Raw genomic sequence first — 17,197 nt, forward strand, 5'->3', positions numbered from 1 at the left:
TGCTGTTATTTCTATTCTGTTCATTTGATAAAGGTGATTGCGACTTTGAAGCGGACTTTTGCACGTGGACCAATGACGTCACAGTTGACGACTTCGATTGGATAAGAAAACAAGGCGCCACCAACGGTGATGGACCCCCATCCGATCATACAATCGGCACCTCTGCAGGTATATATGATAATGGAGAAATTTGAGCTTTGATTTCTGTGACTCTTTTATCTGGTCAGAAAATACCATTATGTGCTTGAGCAAAATAACGAGTAATTGTTCTGCGCAAGTGCATATCAATATTTTTTTTTACCAAGAGGTCGCTTAACAAAATATGTGTCGTAAATCTAACGCTGCCATGAACATAATTTAGTCCGGATGTCCATCGACAGGAAAGAATGCAATCATTATTCAATAAACATATTTTTTTTAACAGTTAGAGGTGATGAAACAAGTTATTTGTTTGTGTTTTATGTTCTATTGCGATATTTTTACAGGAAAATATTACTCTTTCCCATTTACATTTTCTTTCTTGTGTACAGGGTATTACGTATACCTTGATCCGACCAATCAGATCCCCGGTAAAACAGCTCGCATGGTCAGTTCACTCTTCAACGCTCTGACAGGGACCAGGAGGTGTGTTACCTTCTGGTATTATTTGGCAGGGGTTGATGCTGGCGCCCTCACCGTTGCGCAAGAGAGAAGTGGGTTTCCCGATGACGTCACTGCATGGAGGCTGGACTCGACACAGGGTGCTTTATGGAATTACGGACAAGTGCCTGTAGCACAAGACTACGATTACAGGGTATTCCATGGTTTAATTTCCAATTAAGCAGTGACCAATAAGGATTTTTCGTACCCATAGTTAACAGTGTCCTTACCAAAATATCAGTTGATGTAGAGTTAGGAGGAAAGAGTTGTTTCAGAGATGGGACTTGCAAAGCGTCTTCTTTCCCCTTAAGTGTATTTTTCCCCTGATTTTTTTCGGTATACCATCCATGATTCAATAACGAAATTTCGATAGGAAATCCAAAAAAGACCCCACCCTTTCTCCCAACATTTTACAGTTAACAACCAACATCAAACAGTAGACTTTTCGAACCTGAAACCCTTTGTAATCGAAAAGTATGCGCATGCACTGATATATAGAATATTTATAGCATTGGTTAGAGCATACCAATCTCCTGTGCCGGTACAATTCATGCTATGTTTTATGATTTATATATCTTTTTTTGAAGATTGTCTTTATAGGCGAAGTTGGTGCTTCTACACAAGGGATTATTGCAGTTGATGACATCTTTGTAACAGACAATAATTGTCCAGGTATTTGTTTCTCTCATTTTCAGACACAAATACAACGGTTGATGTTACAATTTATTCACATTATTCACTACATAAAGTAAACATATGAATATTACAAAACGTATAATTTACCTGAAATTAAGAGATTGTAAGCATAACTCTAATTCTCTATCACCAATTTTTTTTTTATTTTTTATGCAATTTCAATGCAATTTTAGAATTATACATCGATATGTAAAACATGTATTTTAACTTTGTATCATCTCTGTTTATGTAAGGTTTTACTGAGAGTATAAACAATTTGAATTCAAATTTCAATTTATTCTTATTGTACGTATGCCTTTGATTTTATTTCTTGGATTATTTGTTTTCAGCTATACCAAACAGTGCTATCGCCGGACCAACATTCCCACCTTCTAGCCCATTGCCAACTACAGCCCCACACATAGTTATTCCTGTTGGCCCAGCTAACTGCGATTTCGAAGGGGGTCTATGTAGCTTCACGCAGGATTCGACTGATGATTTCGATTGGACCAGGAACTCGGGACCTACTAATACGGCTAATACGGGACCAGATGATGACCACACGCACGCAGGAAGTTCCAGTAAGGGTCATCCACTTCGCCACTTCCATTGATTAGTTTGTAAAACTGAGCCCCGTCCTACAAAAAGTTGCGTTTTGATCCAATCAACCACAATTATGGAAAACCTGCTATATCAACATCTGTTATGCATGATTGATGAAAATATTTAATAACTATGATTTATATTCATACATTCATTGTTTTCTTGAAAATTCAGTGTATGTGTTTTTGCTTATAAGGAACATTGTTAAAGTATATTCTAGAAAATATCATGACATTGAGATATTTCCATAGAATTGAGGTTGATCTGATCAATCGTAACCCTTTATAAGACGGGACCCAGTAAAGAATGTAATTGAATTATTGATACACGAATGTCATGGAATGTCATGGAACCTTTTCACGGATATTACAAAAAAGTACTGAAAATAATTATTCCATTCGTCTCCCATAGCTCAAATTGAAATAAAGAGTAGGTCAGCTATGTGTATTTTTTTATAAATGCTGTTGACAAGCGTGTCATTTTCCTAAAATTTACTATATACATCTGAATTTTTGTTTTGTCCGCTTCTGCTCTTCATATCTTGTAATGAATTTGCTTATATCTATTTTTTTCAATTGAAACGTAAAACTTTATTTACCACAATCTTCATTAAAAACATACAAATCAAGAAATATGAACATTTTAAATAAAATGCATTAGAACATATGTGAGAATATCCAAGAATAGTAAAAGGACTGCTGGAGGGAATTCACATTTCTTTCCTACCGGTTATGTCTGGGTTTTTTTTTTTCTTTTAATTTATATTTTAGCTTTAAAATGGCAAGTTGTCTACATTGTTTAGAAAAGGAAGATTTTTTTTTAATTTGATTATTATTATACGCTCCTTAGCATGGCAATTACTGAGATCTCTGTATTAGATGGATTGCATTACATGCCTCCATTCCGAAATGTGGTCCTCTCCCCCCCCCCCCCCAAATCTCTTAAAAAATTACAGAAGAACATTGGCCAGCTCACTAGACTTGGTTTATTACTACCTGGTGTAGTGCAACACTCTCCACGTACCACCTTCCCCTGACAAAGTTTGTGAGGACTATTACGCCACTGACTGTTTAATTTATCTTCCCAAACAGCCATTGCAGGGTCGTATATGTACACCGAGGCCGATTCGACCAGCATTGGACAGTCAGCACGCCTGAACAGCGCCCTCTTCACACCCATCACATCGGACTCCTGCCTGACCTTCTGGTATCATATGCATGGCGAGCAAGTCGGTATCTTCAATGTCCTGCTTGCCTCAGGGTCGGCGGAAACAATGATCTGGACAAGGTCTGGGACACAGGGAGACCAGTGGTTGGTTGCTAGGGTGCCAGTCAGCGGAACTGCACCTGTCAGTGTAAGTATCTTCTTTGAACCCGTTTCTTACTGACAGCAGCTATTCCATGCACTAAGTCTACCATAGTTCGTTTGGCAGTAACTGGCATCTATACATGTATATATATGATGGATGACATCACAGGCCTCCATTCCGGCAGGTGGTCCTCAGAGTTAAATTGTCAACGGATTAATCACCTTTTTGCAGGACCAACGGAAACTGTATTAATCTTCTTGAGGATGTGATCGGGGACCAGATTGTAGGATTATTTTTTTAAGCACACTTATTCTTGAATACGTAAACACGTGATAAAATAATTTGTATACTCTACTTTCTTAAGAAAGATTAATGTATATTATATGCCTAACTGTTTGTATATAATTTATGAATATCTTATGACTTTGTGTGTTTTACGTTGGTTGGAATCGGAAGAAAACCTATTTGATTCGAATATGTAAGCGTACTTTGATATGGATAACCAAAGTTTGACGAAATATGATTTCAATTTGTGTTTCCGCCATTCAGGTTATCTTTGAAGGAATTATGACCGGTGACCCTCGAAGCGACTTTGCTCTTGATGACATTCTTCTAGAAAATGATGATTGCTTGGCCGGTAAGATAAAATGAAGATGCTTACGTTAAAACACTTGACTGTACTTTTGATTGGAGAAAAGAGTAAAAAATATTAATGAAATAGTATTCCGCTTGTATTAAACAAGACAACATTATCTCGATTGCTGTTAAAACTTCTTTCAATGATCAGTTTGCCAAAACCATTTATCATTTCGAATCTTGTAACATATGCAGTTACTCCCAGCCCTGGAGCTTTTAGTCCATTCTGCGATTTCGAGTACGGATTTGCAGTGTGTGGGTACAGCCAGGAAAGCTTAGTCGATGACTTTGACTGGAGTCTCGGATCAGGACCAACTGACACTGCCCTTACAGGCCCTCCTTCTGACCACACGACACGTGCGGCTAACGGTTAGTTGGAACACCGCGGGGGGGGGTTCAATTCTGTGTTGGTGTCGGTATATGGTTGCATGTAAACAATAATGCGATGGAAAACCGTGCAACACGTTGCCAGAAACTTATCGTATCCTTTATTTATCATGTTGAAGGTGAATTCCTGGCAATTTCCTGACAGGAATTGTAAGACTTTGTCCGCAACATTACGGTATAGCCTTATTGTATTGCGCAATGTCCATTCCCAAAACTTTTGTTAACCGCTGAGAAATCTTAATAAAGTGAACCATCGATCATTTTCCACCGGGAGGTTTAAGACGGGAAAGTCGTAGTCAACGAAACATTCAAGTTATGTATGGAAAATTAAGGAGGGGGGTCTTCTTAAGGGAGAGTTTGCCTGAGAGGCAAAGGTAACCAGGATATGGCATGACTACATGAAGAGCGGGCTCATAGCAACAACAAAAGTAAATTAAAATCTTCATCCAAAAACTCAACAATTTATTCAAAACTTCCAAACCTCTTATTTGAACAATGACGTGTATTTGAATAAGAATTTATTTTTGTTTGGTTGCCCTGACGCTCAATACTCTACTGTAAACCGTTATATTCTTTACGCTAAATATTTTATTTTTTGACACGTTGTAAGGGAGATCGGTTGTGTTTTAGTTCTTTTAAGAACGTATTGAAACGCTATTGTGAAATTGAAAGGGTTCTCAGTCAAAGACATCATAATTTTGTTTTATCAATAGATAATAGTACGCATGTAAATTTCTGTAAATTGAATTGCTTTCGTGTGTGATTTTGAATAAAATCTTTCTATGAAAGAAAAAAAAAAGGCGAATCTACCATATCATTGAAATGTTCGCCTGTTGTGATTCGGTGCGGTAATTCAAAAGCACAAGTGACTATAGTAGGTATCTGCCCATTTGTTCGTCTTTACAATGTTGTCAGTGTGTGAACCTTGAAAACGAAACAATATAATGCCATCAACCAATAATTTTTTGTCATAATAGTCACTATCAACGAACGTAGAGGGCGTCAACACCTTGCATTGTCGCTGCGCCCTCTATGATCGTTGGTCATGATCTAAAGCTGATGTGAACTCATTATTTTTCTTCTTCTTAAGGTAAATACATGTTCATCGAGACGGACCCTCCCAGAGTTCAGGGCGACAAGGCTTGGTTGTACTCCCATACCTTCCCCGCAGCAGGAAGCCACTGTTTTGAGTTCTACTACCATATGTATGGCGACAACATCGGTTCGCTAAATGTTCTCATCGAGGTATAATAAAAGTGTATTCTACTCGGTTGAAGCATAAGTTATTCAGCTACTTATAAGTGGCAATATGGTGTAAACGTGGCTATCTAGTTTAGTAAGAGCTACTAAATGCGAAATTTAAAGGATTATTTTAAAAAAATATAGTTTCAAAATTATCTTCGTTTTTTTAGTTGATTTTACTTTACACTTCTTTATACAGGTAATAATCATACTGTTACTCACATGTTTGTCCCTTTTAAATTCGCTTCATAGTAACACACCCGTGTAATAATACTTCACTGCTAAAGATAGCGACCCATATTCTAAATCATGGTTTAACTTTAGCCATGAATCATGACCTAAGTCTTTGACCTTACTACTGGAAGCCGAAAACGTTAAATCTATAGCTTTACATTGAATTATTTCATTTGGCACGATTGTTTTGAGTGATATATTGAATTTCTATGGATGAAGATTTTGCGACACTAATGATTATACCAGAGTTTATATTAAACAAAAGTTCAGAAAAAAAGCGCTATATTTAAAAAAAAAAGGTAATCGACCTTAATTGCATTTAGATAAATAATGTACTCAAATGTCATGTCTTTATCTAGAGATGTCCAATTTAAGGATTTTTCTTGCCTTTCTTTGTTTGTTTTTAATCGTACCACGTATAGACTGGAGGCCTATTCTCCCAGCCATACTTCACACTGTCAGGAAACCTCGGCAACCAGTGGAACGTTGCTCGCATCCCATTAAATACAAACGACGATTTCCAGGTGTACTTTGAGGCCACCGTAGGGGATGGAATTCTGGGAAATATTGCGATAGATGACGTGGACATGTACGCTGGGTCATGCTTGCCACCAGGTAAAATGAAAAAAAGAGCTAATCTATTGCCTAATCACACTCTTCTTGGAGTGACACAAGAGACCAATCCCTTTAGAGTGAACTGTAAATCCTTTTAGAGTGCATTACGACTCCTTTTGGAGTAAACTGCATGTACATCTTCTTGATTAGGGACTAGATTAGCTCTTTTGGATTTAGAGAGTACAACGTGAATATTTACCACTCTTTAGGCCGTTTATAAAGCTGTCAGTAAGACACGATTCGGAATGGCCCAACGCACGACTGGTGATTCCTTCTTGTGCTAAATGTTGTATCTCTGTGAACGTGATTTAGCAGTAAAGAACATGTTCATATTATGTTTAACTTTATGAACATCTTATAAGAAAATCCTTCTTTGGTAATGCTAGTTTATAGGGTTCATGATGATTCAATATTCATCTTTTTCGTAAATAAAACGGTGTGCATGAATATCATTGAAGATGCAAAAAACTTATAATTTCTAGTCTGAAAATTTATTTCTCAGGGCCAAATGCGGATTCGTAATTCAAGGGCGCAATGACTCAGATGATCTTGAGCTTGTGTTCTTGTTCAAACTGCATCATTCATTATAATCAATCAAGATCTAAAAGGTCATTAACACTCCCAAATACACGTACACGTGAATAAAATTATAGAGAAATGAAATTGAACGAACATAATGCAAATATTCTGGTTTCTTTCTGTCTTTAATAGGTGATTGTGATTATCTTCATTTTTATATTCAAAGAACATGAATCTTTGTTATTGCAATACATAGTCATAAGTTGGGATACCGACCTAAACATCCATGCGAGACAGCCAAAAGCGTGCAACTTTACAAACACTCTCGTTTCCCTATGTCTTTCAGGTGATTGTGATTTTGAGAATGGATTCTGTACATGGACCAATGATCCTACAACTGATGTCTTTGATTGGTTCAGCGGACAGGGTGGAACGCCCAGTGCCAATACGGGACCAGCTGTAGATCACACCCTTGGAACCGGCCTAGGTAAGTCCAGGGGACCGTAATACAAATCTTAGCAATGATCGTAGATCATTTTTTCTACGATTGATTGCATTGACTGTAATCCCACAATCAGTCGTGAAAATCAAGACTACGAGTATTCGCTATAAACCCTATGTGTCAGGGTCAGGGGCCAGCCTAAGACCGGGAATAAGTCGCCAAGGAAGGTTCTTTGTTAATAGCCAAAATAGTAATCTGGTCTTCAAAAAACAAAAATTAGAAAATTAGCTTCTGAAATAGTAATTCTTCATCATACTGTCAAAATCAGAAATTATAATGTTGAATAAAGGCAAGATACTTAATTTTATTTAACACTGTTTTTCGGACTGCGTGAAGGTTTCATTGCAATTGCACTGTGTGCACATCTCATGCTCAATAGAACCCCAAACTCCAGTGTTTTCTTATTTTCGAAGCTGTCACTAACTTTCTTCTGCATTCAAGCAAAGTCTGCTTGTGAGGGTTATGTTGTATCAATTCTGACAAATTATTTTAAAACTTAGAATCGGCAAATAGATGAATATAGTTTCAAGCCACTAGGACAAGATCAAAGGTCACGGGGGGTACATAAACTGGTATCAACGAATAGTTTTTTGTTTTTTTTTCTTTCATAGAAAGATTTTATTCAAAGTCAAACACGAAATGAATTCAATTTACAGAAAAATCATGAAGCGAACATGTTTACTAACAACTGTACATGCGTACTATTATCTATTGATAAAACAAAATTATGATGTTTTTGACTAAGAACCCTTTCAATTTCACAATAGCGTTTCAATACGTTCTTAAAAGAACTAAAACACAACCGATCTCCCTTACAACGTGTCGAAAAAATAAAATATTTAGCGTAAAGAATATAACGGTTTACAGTAGAGTATTGAGCGTCAGGGCAACCAAACAAAAATAAATTCTTATTCAAATACACGTCATTGTTAAAAAAAGAGGTTTGGAAGTTTTGAATGAATTGTTGAGTTACAGGGCAGTCCCAAAACAGATGTGAAATGCTTTCAACAGAGGAAGAACAAAATGTACATAAATTAGATTCAGACAAGCCAATATCGTAAAAATATTTGTTCACCCCCATTATCCGATTGAAAAGTTTATATTGAAAGTAGCGGAGTTTTGTTGAAAGACAGCATTTAAAGGGAATCATATACAATCTATTCCAATTATTAACCGGTTCATTTAAAATGGATGCCCATTTTGTTTGCGAAGTAGGGGACTTTAAGATTTTATCAACAGAAATTCTATGGATAAACTTGCATACCTTAAAAACATTATTTAAATTATACAACAAATCTTCTTGAGTTGTTCTACTCTCAACAAGATGTTGACGAAAATGTTTCCATTCATTGGGTATTGCAGAAATCAATGAATAATATTCAATTCAATTCAATTAATTTTGTATTTTTGTAAAAAAGTTGTATGTGAGAGAAAATTGTTTTGTTCATCCATTAAATGTTTAATACTGATGATCCCATTTTTAAGCCAAAGTTGTTTATATATAACTTTCCCATCTACTTTGATCAATGAGTTATTCCATAACACTTGATTCTTTATATTCAATTCAGATTAGGAGGGAAAGTTAAATAACTCCAAGCAATTAAGATTTCTCGAATGAATTAATTTTTTATTTGTAATATTTTGGGATCATCGTATTTTAAATTACATGTCCAAAACAATTCTCCTCCAAAGGTGACCAAGTTGTGTTTGAAAAAACATTTCCATTTTCCTTTATTTTCTGTGCTCATATAACGTTTAACCCACGCAATTTTCAAGCCAGAAATTACGGAAGGTAAATGTAACATTTTCAATCCACCTTGACTATAGTCTCCAATAATTGTAAGACGACTGATTTTATCCGGTTTTTCATTCCAAATAAAAGAGTAAATTAAATGTTCTAATTCTTTCAAAAAAATTTCTGGAGGTTTTGGTAATACAGACAATAGAAATATAATTTGTGAAAGGCCGAGTGACTTCAAAATAGTTATTTTCCCTATTGGAGTTAAATTTCTCATTTTCCATACTCTTAAAACATTTTTTATTTTCTTAAGCTTTGGAACGAAATTCAATTCAAATATGTCTTTTAAGTCAGGTGAAAAATATACTCCCAATAATCTAAATGGGCCATTAGAAAATCTTAATCAGGAAAAGGATATGTCTGGAGGATGTGCTTTATAATAACCTAGTGCCACAATTTCATATTTATTTCGATTAATGCAAAGCCCTGAAAAACCTTAAATTCGTCCAAAATATACATGATGATTTTTTGAGACTTGACGTCATTTATATAAAATGTTGTGTCATCTGCATAAGAGTTAAGCTTAATTTCTATTCCATTCACTGTTATACCTTTAATATCACTGTTTCCCCTTATCCATAAACACATAATTTCATTACAAATGATATAAAGAAGATGACTTAAAGGGCAGCCCTGCCTTACTCCACATGAAATTTGAAAAAAAATCTGAAGCATGTCCATTATTCAAAATACAAGAATATATATCATTGTACATAACTCTAATCCATACTATCAAATCTTCACCAAAATTGAAATATTTCAAAGCTTGAAGTAAAAAGGACCATTCTAATTTATCAAATGCCTTTTCTATGTCGGCCATTAACATAAAACCTGGAATATCATGTTCATTTGTAAATTCAATCATATCTAAGGCTAAGCGAATATTTTCACCAATATACCGACCATGTAAAAATCATGTCTGGTCATTATTAATAATACTTCCTAACACCTTTCGCAATCTCAAAGCTAAACATTTTGCAAGAAGCTTATAATCGGTGTTTAAAATAGAGATGGGCCTCCAACTTTTTAAAAGCAAAGGATTTTGGTCCTTTTTAGGAATGAGGTGAATAATTCCTCTCCTCTGATCCAATGACAATTTACCTTTAAATTTACCTCTAAAAAAAAAAAAATTGTAGAAAGGAATAATTAAAACTATTGATTAAAACATCTCATAATTCTTTAAAGAAAAATTTATAGAATTCACACGGGAACCCATCCGTTCCCGGAGTTTTGTTGTTATTCATTGATTTCAGAGCATTAACACATTCTTGCATTGTTATAACACCTTCACATTTCTTCTGTAACTCTGGTGATAAAATATTGCATTGATCACCATGAGGTAAAATATCGTAAAGATCATTTTGATATGGGTGAGATGATGTGAATATAGATTGATAATAGTCTCTAAGAGCAATTAATATAAGAAAAAGTCTAAGCGACAGAATACATTTCTTGAATGCCAAGTAAACTGCTGGACATCAGCATTATGAAAGCGCCAAATATCTACTAAATTATATTCATCCATTATTATATCAATTGAATTCAACGAGTGCAAATGTGTGGTTTGGCGGCCACCTTTTTTATCTTTATTTACATCCAAAACCAGATTAAAATCCCCACCCCAAAGAATCGATTCGCAATCAAATTCATGTAACTTATGAAGTATTTCATCAAAAAATGTATAATTATCATCGTTAGGACCATACACATTTATCAGTGTGATTTTTTGTTGATTTAAAATGGTATCTAATATTACAAAACGACCAAACTCATCATGATATTCTTTTTTAACAGTAATATCTAAAACGTTTTTTCAAAAGAATACATACTAGTCGACTATTGGAGGTTCCATGCGAAAAGATAACTGAACCCACTCCCCAATCCTCTACCCAACTTTTCTCATTAGCAATGGTAGAGTGGGTTTCTTGTAAAAAGAAAATACTAGCATTTTTACTGCGTAGCCAAGATAACACCTGTATCCGTTTAAATCGGTCACCTAGACCACGGGCATTCATAGAATAAATTCCTGTCTCAGTCATAGTATTCATTAATAGTACCTAAAAGTGAACCTACAGCGTGTTTACATGAAATTACAAATGGGTTTGTTACAATCGTACTATTAATAGCTTGAATTTGAACGTTTTGTCCATCATAACATGAAAATGAATTAAAGTGTCTATGTACACAAAAGTTCGAAAGATAAACTTCTAACGTTGCTTCAATATCGGTTCTTTTTCCGTGAATGAGTAAAGGTAACTTCTGTAACATTCCACCGAAAGACTTAGTATCGCGAACAAGAACTCTGTGGCAGTAGAACTGTGTTTTCGCTAAACATAAGTAGAATAAATAACGTTTTTCATACCTTTCGCAATTCGTTATTCAAAATAGTTCCATGCCAATCAGATCAAGGAATAACCAAATCATCGTCGTCGGGATCATGATGCACTTGCGCTGTGACAATGCGATCAATGTGAGGTGGTCCTTCTGCGTCATACTGAACACCGGTAGAAGGCGTGGAAGAGGGTGTGGCAGGGGGTGTGGCGCGGGTGTGCCCAATAGTAGGAGAATCAATGAGCGCTGGTTCCTTCCCGGAAGTATCGTGCCTTGCCTGGGTTCCCCGCGAGACGTTCTGTGTAGGCGAGTCAGCTGCGGCGCTGGTCTTGGCTGCGTAGAATGGTGCTAAGTTGCCACGCCCTTGCCGCCATTTTCCGGCAGAGAAATGAAAACGTGTTCCCGAACGGAACGCCGCGTTTACTTCCTTTATCCATTTCTTCTTCTCTTCTCTATCTCTTTTCGTTAGATCATCTATGATATACATTCTTTCCCTTTCTAGCTTTTTTCTCTGCTGCGAAACAATGTACCTCTTGTCCTGATACGACAACATTTTTACCAGTAGATGACGTGGCAGGTTCTTCACTTGAGGGCCGTCCCGATGGGCTCATTCTACCTGTGGGTGTTCCATATCAAAATACTCAGTAAGAAAATGACTTACAACTTCCATGGGGTTCTCATTGGGATGAAATGGTACTCCAACGATTCTAAAGTTATTTCTCCTTGAGAAACGCTCCAACTTGTTTTCGGCTAGCTCTGACATTTCAAGACGGGATTCATGGGTCGAAATGCGTGATTCTAATTCCTTCACTTTTTTCTCGAGAGGAGTAACCTTCTTTTCCAATTCAGTTGTGCGAGCATCCTGAAAAGCTAGAGACTCCTCAAAACTAGAAAGCATTGACCGAATGTCAGATATTCCTTTTCTAACAAAGTCAAAGTCGGAAGGTGGGGGATTTGGTTGTATCTCGGAAGCTGAATGTTGACGGGGCGCCGCCCCGGAGGCCGCAGTGGACGTTCCGCTACGAAGATTGATAGGCATGGTTAGATTTCTATTACGTACTTAGCATACGAAAACGAGAGCTCTCGAAAACACGTCACTCCTCGGCAGTGGCGTACCTAGGATTTTCCACAGGGGGGGCAAAACCGTCCGCCAAAAAATTTGACAAGCAAAAAAAAAAAAAAAAAAAAAAAATAAGGTCTTCGAACACAAATTAAGGATTTCGTACCAGAAAAAAATTGACAAGCAAAAAAAAAAAAAAAAAAAAAAAAGGTCTTCGAACACAAATAAAGGATTTCGTACCAGAAAAAAATTGACAAGCAAAAAAAAAAAAAAAAAAAAAGGTCTTCAAGCTCGTCAGGGGGGCATTGAAGGTCTTAAAGCTCGTCAGGGGGGGCAAAAAAGGTTTTTCAAGCCCGTCAGGGGGGCAAGGATACGTTTTTGCATGGGTTGTGACTCGTCAGGGGGGGCAGAGTGCCCCCCCCCCGTAGGTACGCTAGTGCTCCTCGGCGAACATTACGAACCTCACCTCAACGAATAGTTATTGGTTACCAAAGGGTTTCACTAATCCTAACATATTATATACAGTGCGTCCCACAAAAAACGAAACCGAGATTTATCGATGATTTATCATAACTTAATTACAAATACAATAGACAAATGACCTACCATTGTAAAGCTTAGAATCTCCTCTTTCATCTGAAAATACTTAGATTATTTCTCATTTACGCATGAGTGAGCAAAAACAATTTGAAGAGGGGATACCAAAAATTAATTTGGCGGGCTGTATCTGGGTTTCAAAAAGAAAAGCACATTTTTAAAAAGTTCAATATCTGCTCTTTAATTTGATACCTCAATTACAGAAAATGGTCAAGAAATAACAGAGTTCTGGTTATTTGAAATAAGGCTTGAATTTCAATAATTTCATAAAATGAAGAGGTTTTACAGGCTAACGTTCAAACTCACTTGACACTCCGTTTTGTTGACGATCAGCCATGCATTAAGTCTTTTGTTAACCATGCGATAGCTTCTGTGGGAAATCGGTGAAAACACGTTTATTTAATGAAATTATGGAAATACAAGCATTGTTTCGAGGGAACATAACTTTTTTACTTTTTGACCATTTTTTGTGATTAAGGTATCAAATAAAAGAGCAGATATTGAACTTTTTAGGCATGTGATTTTCTTTCTGAAATTCAGATACCCCCCGCCAAATGAGTTTTTGGTATCCTTTCTTCAAATTGTTTTTGCTCACTCATGCCTGAATGAGGAATAATTTAATTAATATCAGATGAAAGAGGAGATTCTAAGCTTTACATTGGTAGGTCATTTGTCTATTGTATTTGTGATTAAGTTATGATAAATCATCGCTTAATCTCGGTTTCGTTTTTTCTGGGACGCACTGTACTGTGTTACTATTTGTATTATTATTTGCAGGGACGTTTATATTTATAGAAACGTCTTCTCCACGTGTTTCCGGAGAGACAGCCCGTTTACGGAGCCAGGCATTCAGCGCTACTCCTTCGGGCGGTCGCTGCCTACGATTTTGGTTCCACATGTTTGGAACTCAAATCGGAGCACTCAGTGTATATGTGGAAACTATAGAGGGCGCTGTAAGGCAAGACGTGTGGTCTTATGGAGGAAACCAAGGGAATAGATGGAATAGCGGGCAGTTACCTGTTATGTGCCAAGACAACTATGTGGTAAGGACTTTAATTCTGATCTTTGGACAAACCAAATGAACTTTTTCTTTCATGTGATGTATAATTCGATTTTGTAAAGTAACGACTACAATCGATTTATCCAGATGGCTGTCACTGTTTCAACTCATTTTTGTGGCATGCAGGTTGTCTTTGAAGCGGTCGTTGGAGTGGGCTTTGAAGGTGACATTGCTTTGGACGACATCTCTTTCATTGATTCTGGATGCGGAGGTAATTCTCTCATATTAAAGACTTACAGTCAGTTCGATATAGTCATACAAACATGATGAAAGGATAGAGTGAGCTTGGGATTCATCAGTATAATATTCTCATGTTCACGCTCCGTAGAGAGATTAATAAGACTTAAAGAAAAGTAATTCCCTCCTTTCGAAAATATAATAATTTATACATTCTTTCAGCTTAATGGTTATGTATACCACAGTCACACCAACGAAACTGACTCCAGACCGACCAATGATATACCATTAGAAACATTTTAATAGATTTGTTCGGTCTGGAGTCAGTCCCTGGTGTGACTGTCTGCAGCAGTATAAGTTGAACGAGAAAAGGGTTTTAATCGATTCGCTAAGTTATGCACGAGTATGCACATATACTAAAGACAACAGCTACTTTTTCAAAGAAAGATTAATTGTAAGGGAATTGTGCTAGTAAAACGTACATTTGTTGAATAAAAATGGTCTCCACGTACAACAACAACAGTCTTACACCTCTCCTCAACTTTCCATTTATTTATTTGCGTTTTTCCACTTCAGAAAACGTTCATTTTAAAACTATTTCTTTTTTTCACGTTTCCAGAAATGATTTAAAAAACTTTTAATAATTTAACTTGTACTCTGCTGATTGTAATCAACCTGCTTTTTTTTATTCTTATAACAGTTCAACCACCAGCTGCCGATGTCCGTCCTACCACAACTCCACAACCATATACTGGAACAGGAACTCCACCAGCTCCACCATCAGTTGTCGTTCCCACAATTTCAAGTACGGTTTACTCGTTACGTATCTTGAAATTTCGACCATATCACAATTATTGTGATTATGCACGTTAAACACCCAACGAATGTATTGTAATATTTGTAATATCAAATCATTTTCTTAATGGGGTAATGATGTTTACCAGGTAGAGAATGAAATGATACATGTGCTTTTCATGTTTCTGTTTGTCTGGAGATTGCGATGTATCTGCTTTTTTATCATTTTCATGACAGCATAAATACAGAATGTAATCAGCATGTACCGAATAACCGGGAAAATGGCACTAGAATACAATTCACAGAATTAACACAACTGATGGAAAGAAAACGTTTCCACAAAGTGTGTTCACGATGTGTTCACATAGTAGACAATGTGAACATATGATGTATAGTATTAATATATTCTGCCCAAATCTAAGAGTTTCCGGGTTATTCCACATTATATTCCACACTGTGATCACCGATCCACATATAATAATAATGATAATAGCTGGATTTATAAAGCGCTTTTTGCCAGAAGATACAAAGCGCTGCTATTATTATCCCGGCTTTAGCTCGAGCTACCATCACCGGCGCTCTGTGCATGCAAGGAATTACTCCTGCCGGGTACCCATTCACCCCACCTGGGTCGAGTGCAGCACAGTGTGGATATATTTCTGAAGGAAAACACGCCATGGCTATGATTCGAACCCACGACCCTCTGTTTCAAAGGCGAGAGTCAGAACCACTAGACCACGACGCACCCACCCATATAGTGATTGCACTGAATTTATACTGTGAAATTGTGAACACACTGTTGGAACACACTGAGAATATAATGTGAACATGTTGTGAAACACACTGTGGGACACATTCTGAACACACCGTATACTGAGGGCAGACGGTGAACACACTGTGGATGACACTGTGAACACAGTTTGGACACACTGTGGCCACGTCGTGAAATATACCTTGAACACATTGTGAACAGACTATTGACTAATTATTGGGGCATACTGAGAACACACTGTGGAATACATTGTGAGCACGCAGTGGGATAGACTGTGAGCACATTGTGAACCGACTGTGGACTTACTTTTGTTACATACTTAGAACACACTATGGATACATTTTGTGACACACTGTAAACACAATTAAAATACACACTGATCACGCGATATACACACTGGGGCATACTGAACTATGCCATACCAAGGGGAAAATTTACCTGTAGATTCATTGTTGATTTACATTTTTCAATAATTTGAAATACACAGTTTTATCTCCAAGATTCTACATTCATAATTATACTTTGGTTTACTAGCTCCAATCTTCAGTTGTGACTTCGACTCGGATTTCTGTACATTCACCCAAGCTGTTGATGACGATATTGAATGGACAAGACTTGCTGGTAGCACGACCTCTACGTACACAGGTCCGGAGAATGACCACACCAAAGGCACAGGTACGAAGAACCCAGTTCGCACATTGATTCACCATGCATAGAATGAACAGGTTATATTGATATGAAGAGAGATAAGGGGGCAGCACTGGGTAAGGGAATTTAGGAGTCAGGTCCTCTACGTTAGCTTTGGGGAAATAATTTACCTAGGTTAATTACAGATAGGAAAAGGGTGGCAGGAAGTGAAATATTACGCCTCTTTGATCGAAGTGGAAATCTTTTTATTTAAAAAAAAAAGTGAATATGGCATACAAAAACACATTCCATGAATGTTTAAAAAACTAAAACAATTATTTTATTACTGACCCTTCTGTACAGCCTATGCTTGCTTCAATAGAAAGTATTCTTGGAAGTTTCTCAAAGTTTTCCAATCCTATTCTGGTCTAGAAGATTTACGGTAATACAGGGGTGTTGTTTTTCTGCTATTCATTATCATTCAGTGTCTTTAATGGAATGATTGGCGTCGAACTCCCCTGATAGAAGTTTCTGATTTGTTCTTAATCAAGTCGTTGCGTCTATTGAATAAACGCACTCAGCTAAGTCTGCCCCACCCGACTACAATAACCTTCTTTCT

General features: G+C 36.8%; 2 protein-coding genes across 3 annotated transcripts in view; both read left to right on the forward strand.

Annotated features, from left to right (window-relative positions):
- Positions 1-8,934, forward strand: part of LOC129263118 (MAM and LDL-receptor class A domain-containing protein 1-like) — a 17,857-nt gene extending 8,923 nt beyond the window's left edge. The window contains exons 6-16 of the mRNA XM_064100481.1: positions 34-168; positions 531-793; positions 1,227-1,311; positions 1,665-1,895; positions 3,009-3,271; positions 3,776-3,863; positions 4,058-4,231; positions 5,340-5,494; positions 6,148-6,340; positions 7,206-7,346; positions 8,930-8,934. Coding sequence (XP_063956551.1) covers positions 34-168; positions 531-793; positions 1,227-1,311; positions 1,665-1,895; positions 3,009-3,271; positions 3,776-3,863; positions 4,058-4,231; positions 5,340-5,494; positions 6,148-6,340; positions 7,206-7,346; positions 8,930-8,934 — 1,733 coding nt within the window. The remainder of the gene's footprint in view (positions 1-33; positions 169-530; positions 794-1,226; positions 1,312-1,664; positions 1,896-3,008; positions 3,272-3,775; positions 3,864-4,057; positions 4,232-5,339; positions 5,495-6,147; positions 6,341-7,205; positions 7,347-8,929) is intronic.
- A 5,037-nt stretch (positions 8,935-13,971) lies between these two features.
- Positions 13,972-17,197, forward strand: part of LOC129263112 (MAM and LDL-receptor class A domain-containing protein 1-like) — a 158,035-nt gene continuing 154,809 nt past the window's right edge. For both annotated transcript variants that reach the window (XM_064101201.1, XM_064101202.1), the window contains exons 1-4: positions 13,972-14,190; positions 14,334-14,418; positions 15,085-15,189; positions 16,486-16,626. In XM_064101201.1, the coding sequence (XP_063957271.1) occupies positions 14,044-14,190; positions 14,334-14,418; positions 15,085-15,189; positions 16,486-16,626 (478 nt within the window). In that variant the 5' untranslated portion in view covers positions 13,972-14,043. The remainder of the gene's footprint in view (positions 14,191-14,333; positions 14,419-15,084; positions 15,190-16,485; positions 16,627-17,197) is intronic.

This window comes from Lytechinus pictus, chromosome 6 (assembly GCF_037042905.1).
Source record: "Lytechinus pictus isolate F3 Inbred chromosome 6, Lp3.0, whole genome shotgun sequence".
Classification (NCBI taxonomy): Eukaryota; Metazoa; Echinodermata; class Echinoidea; order Temnopleuroida; family Toxopneustidae; genus Lytechinus; species Lytechinus pictus.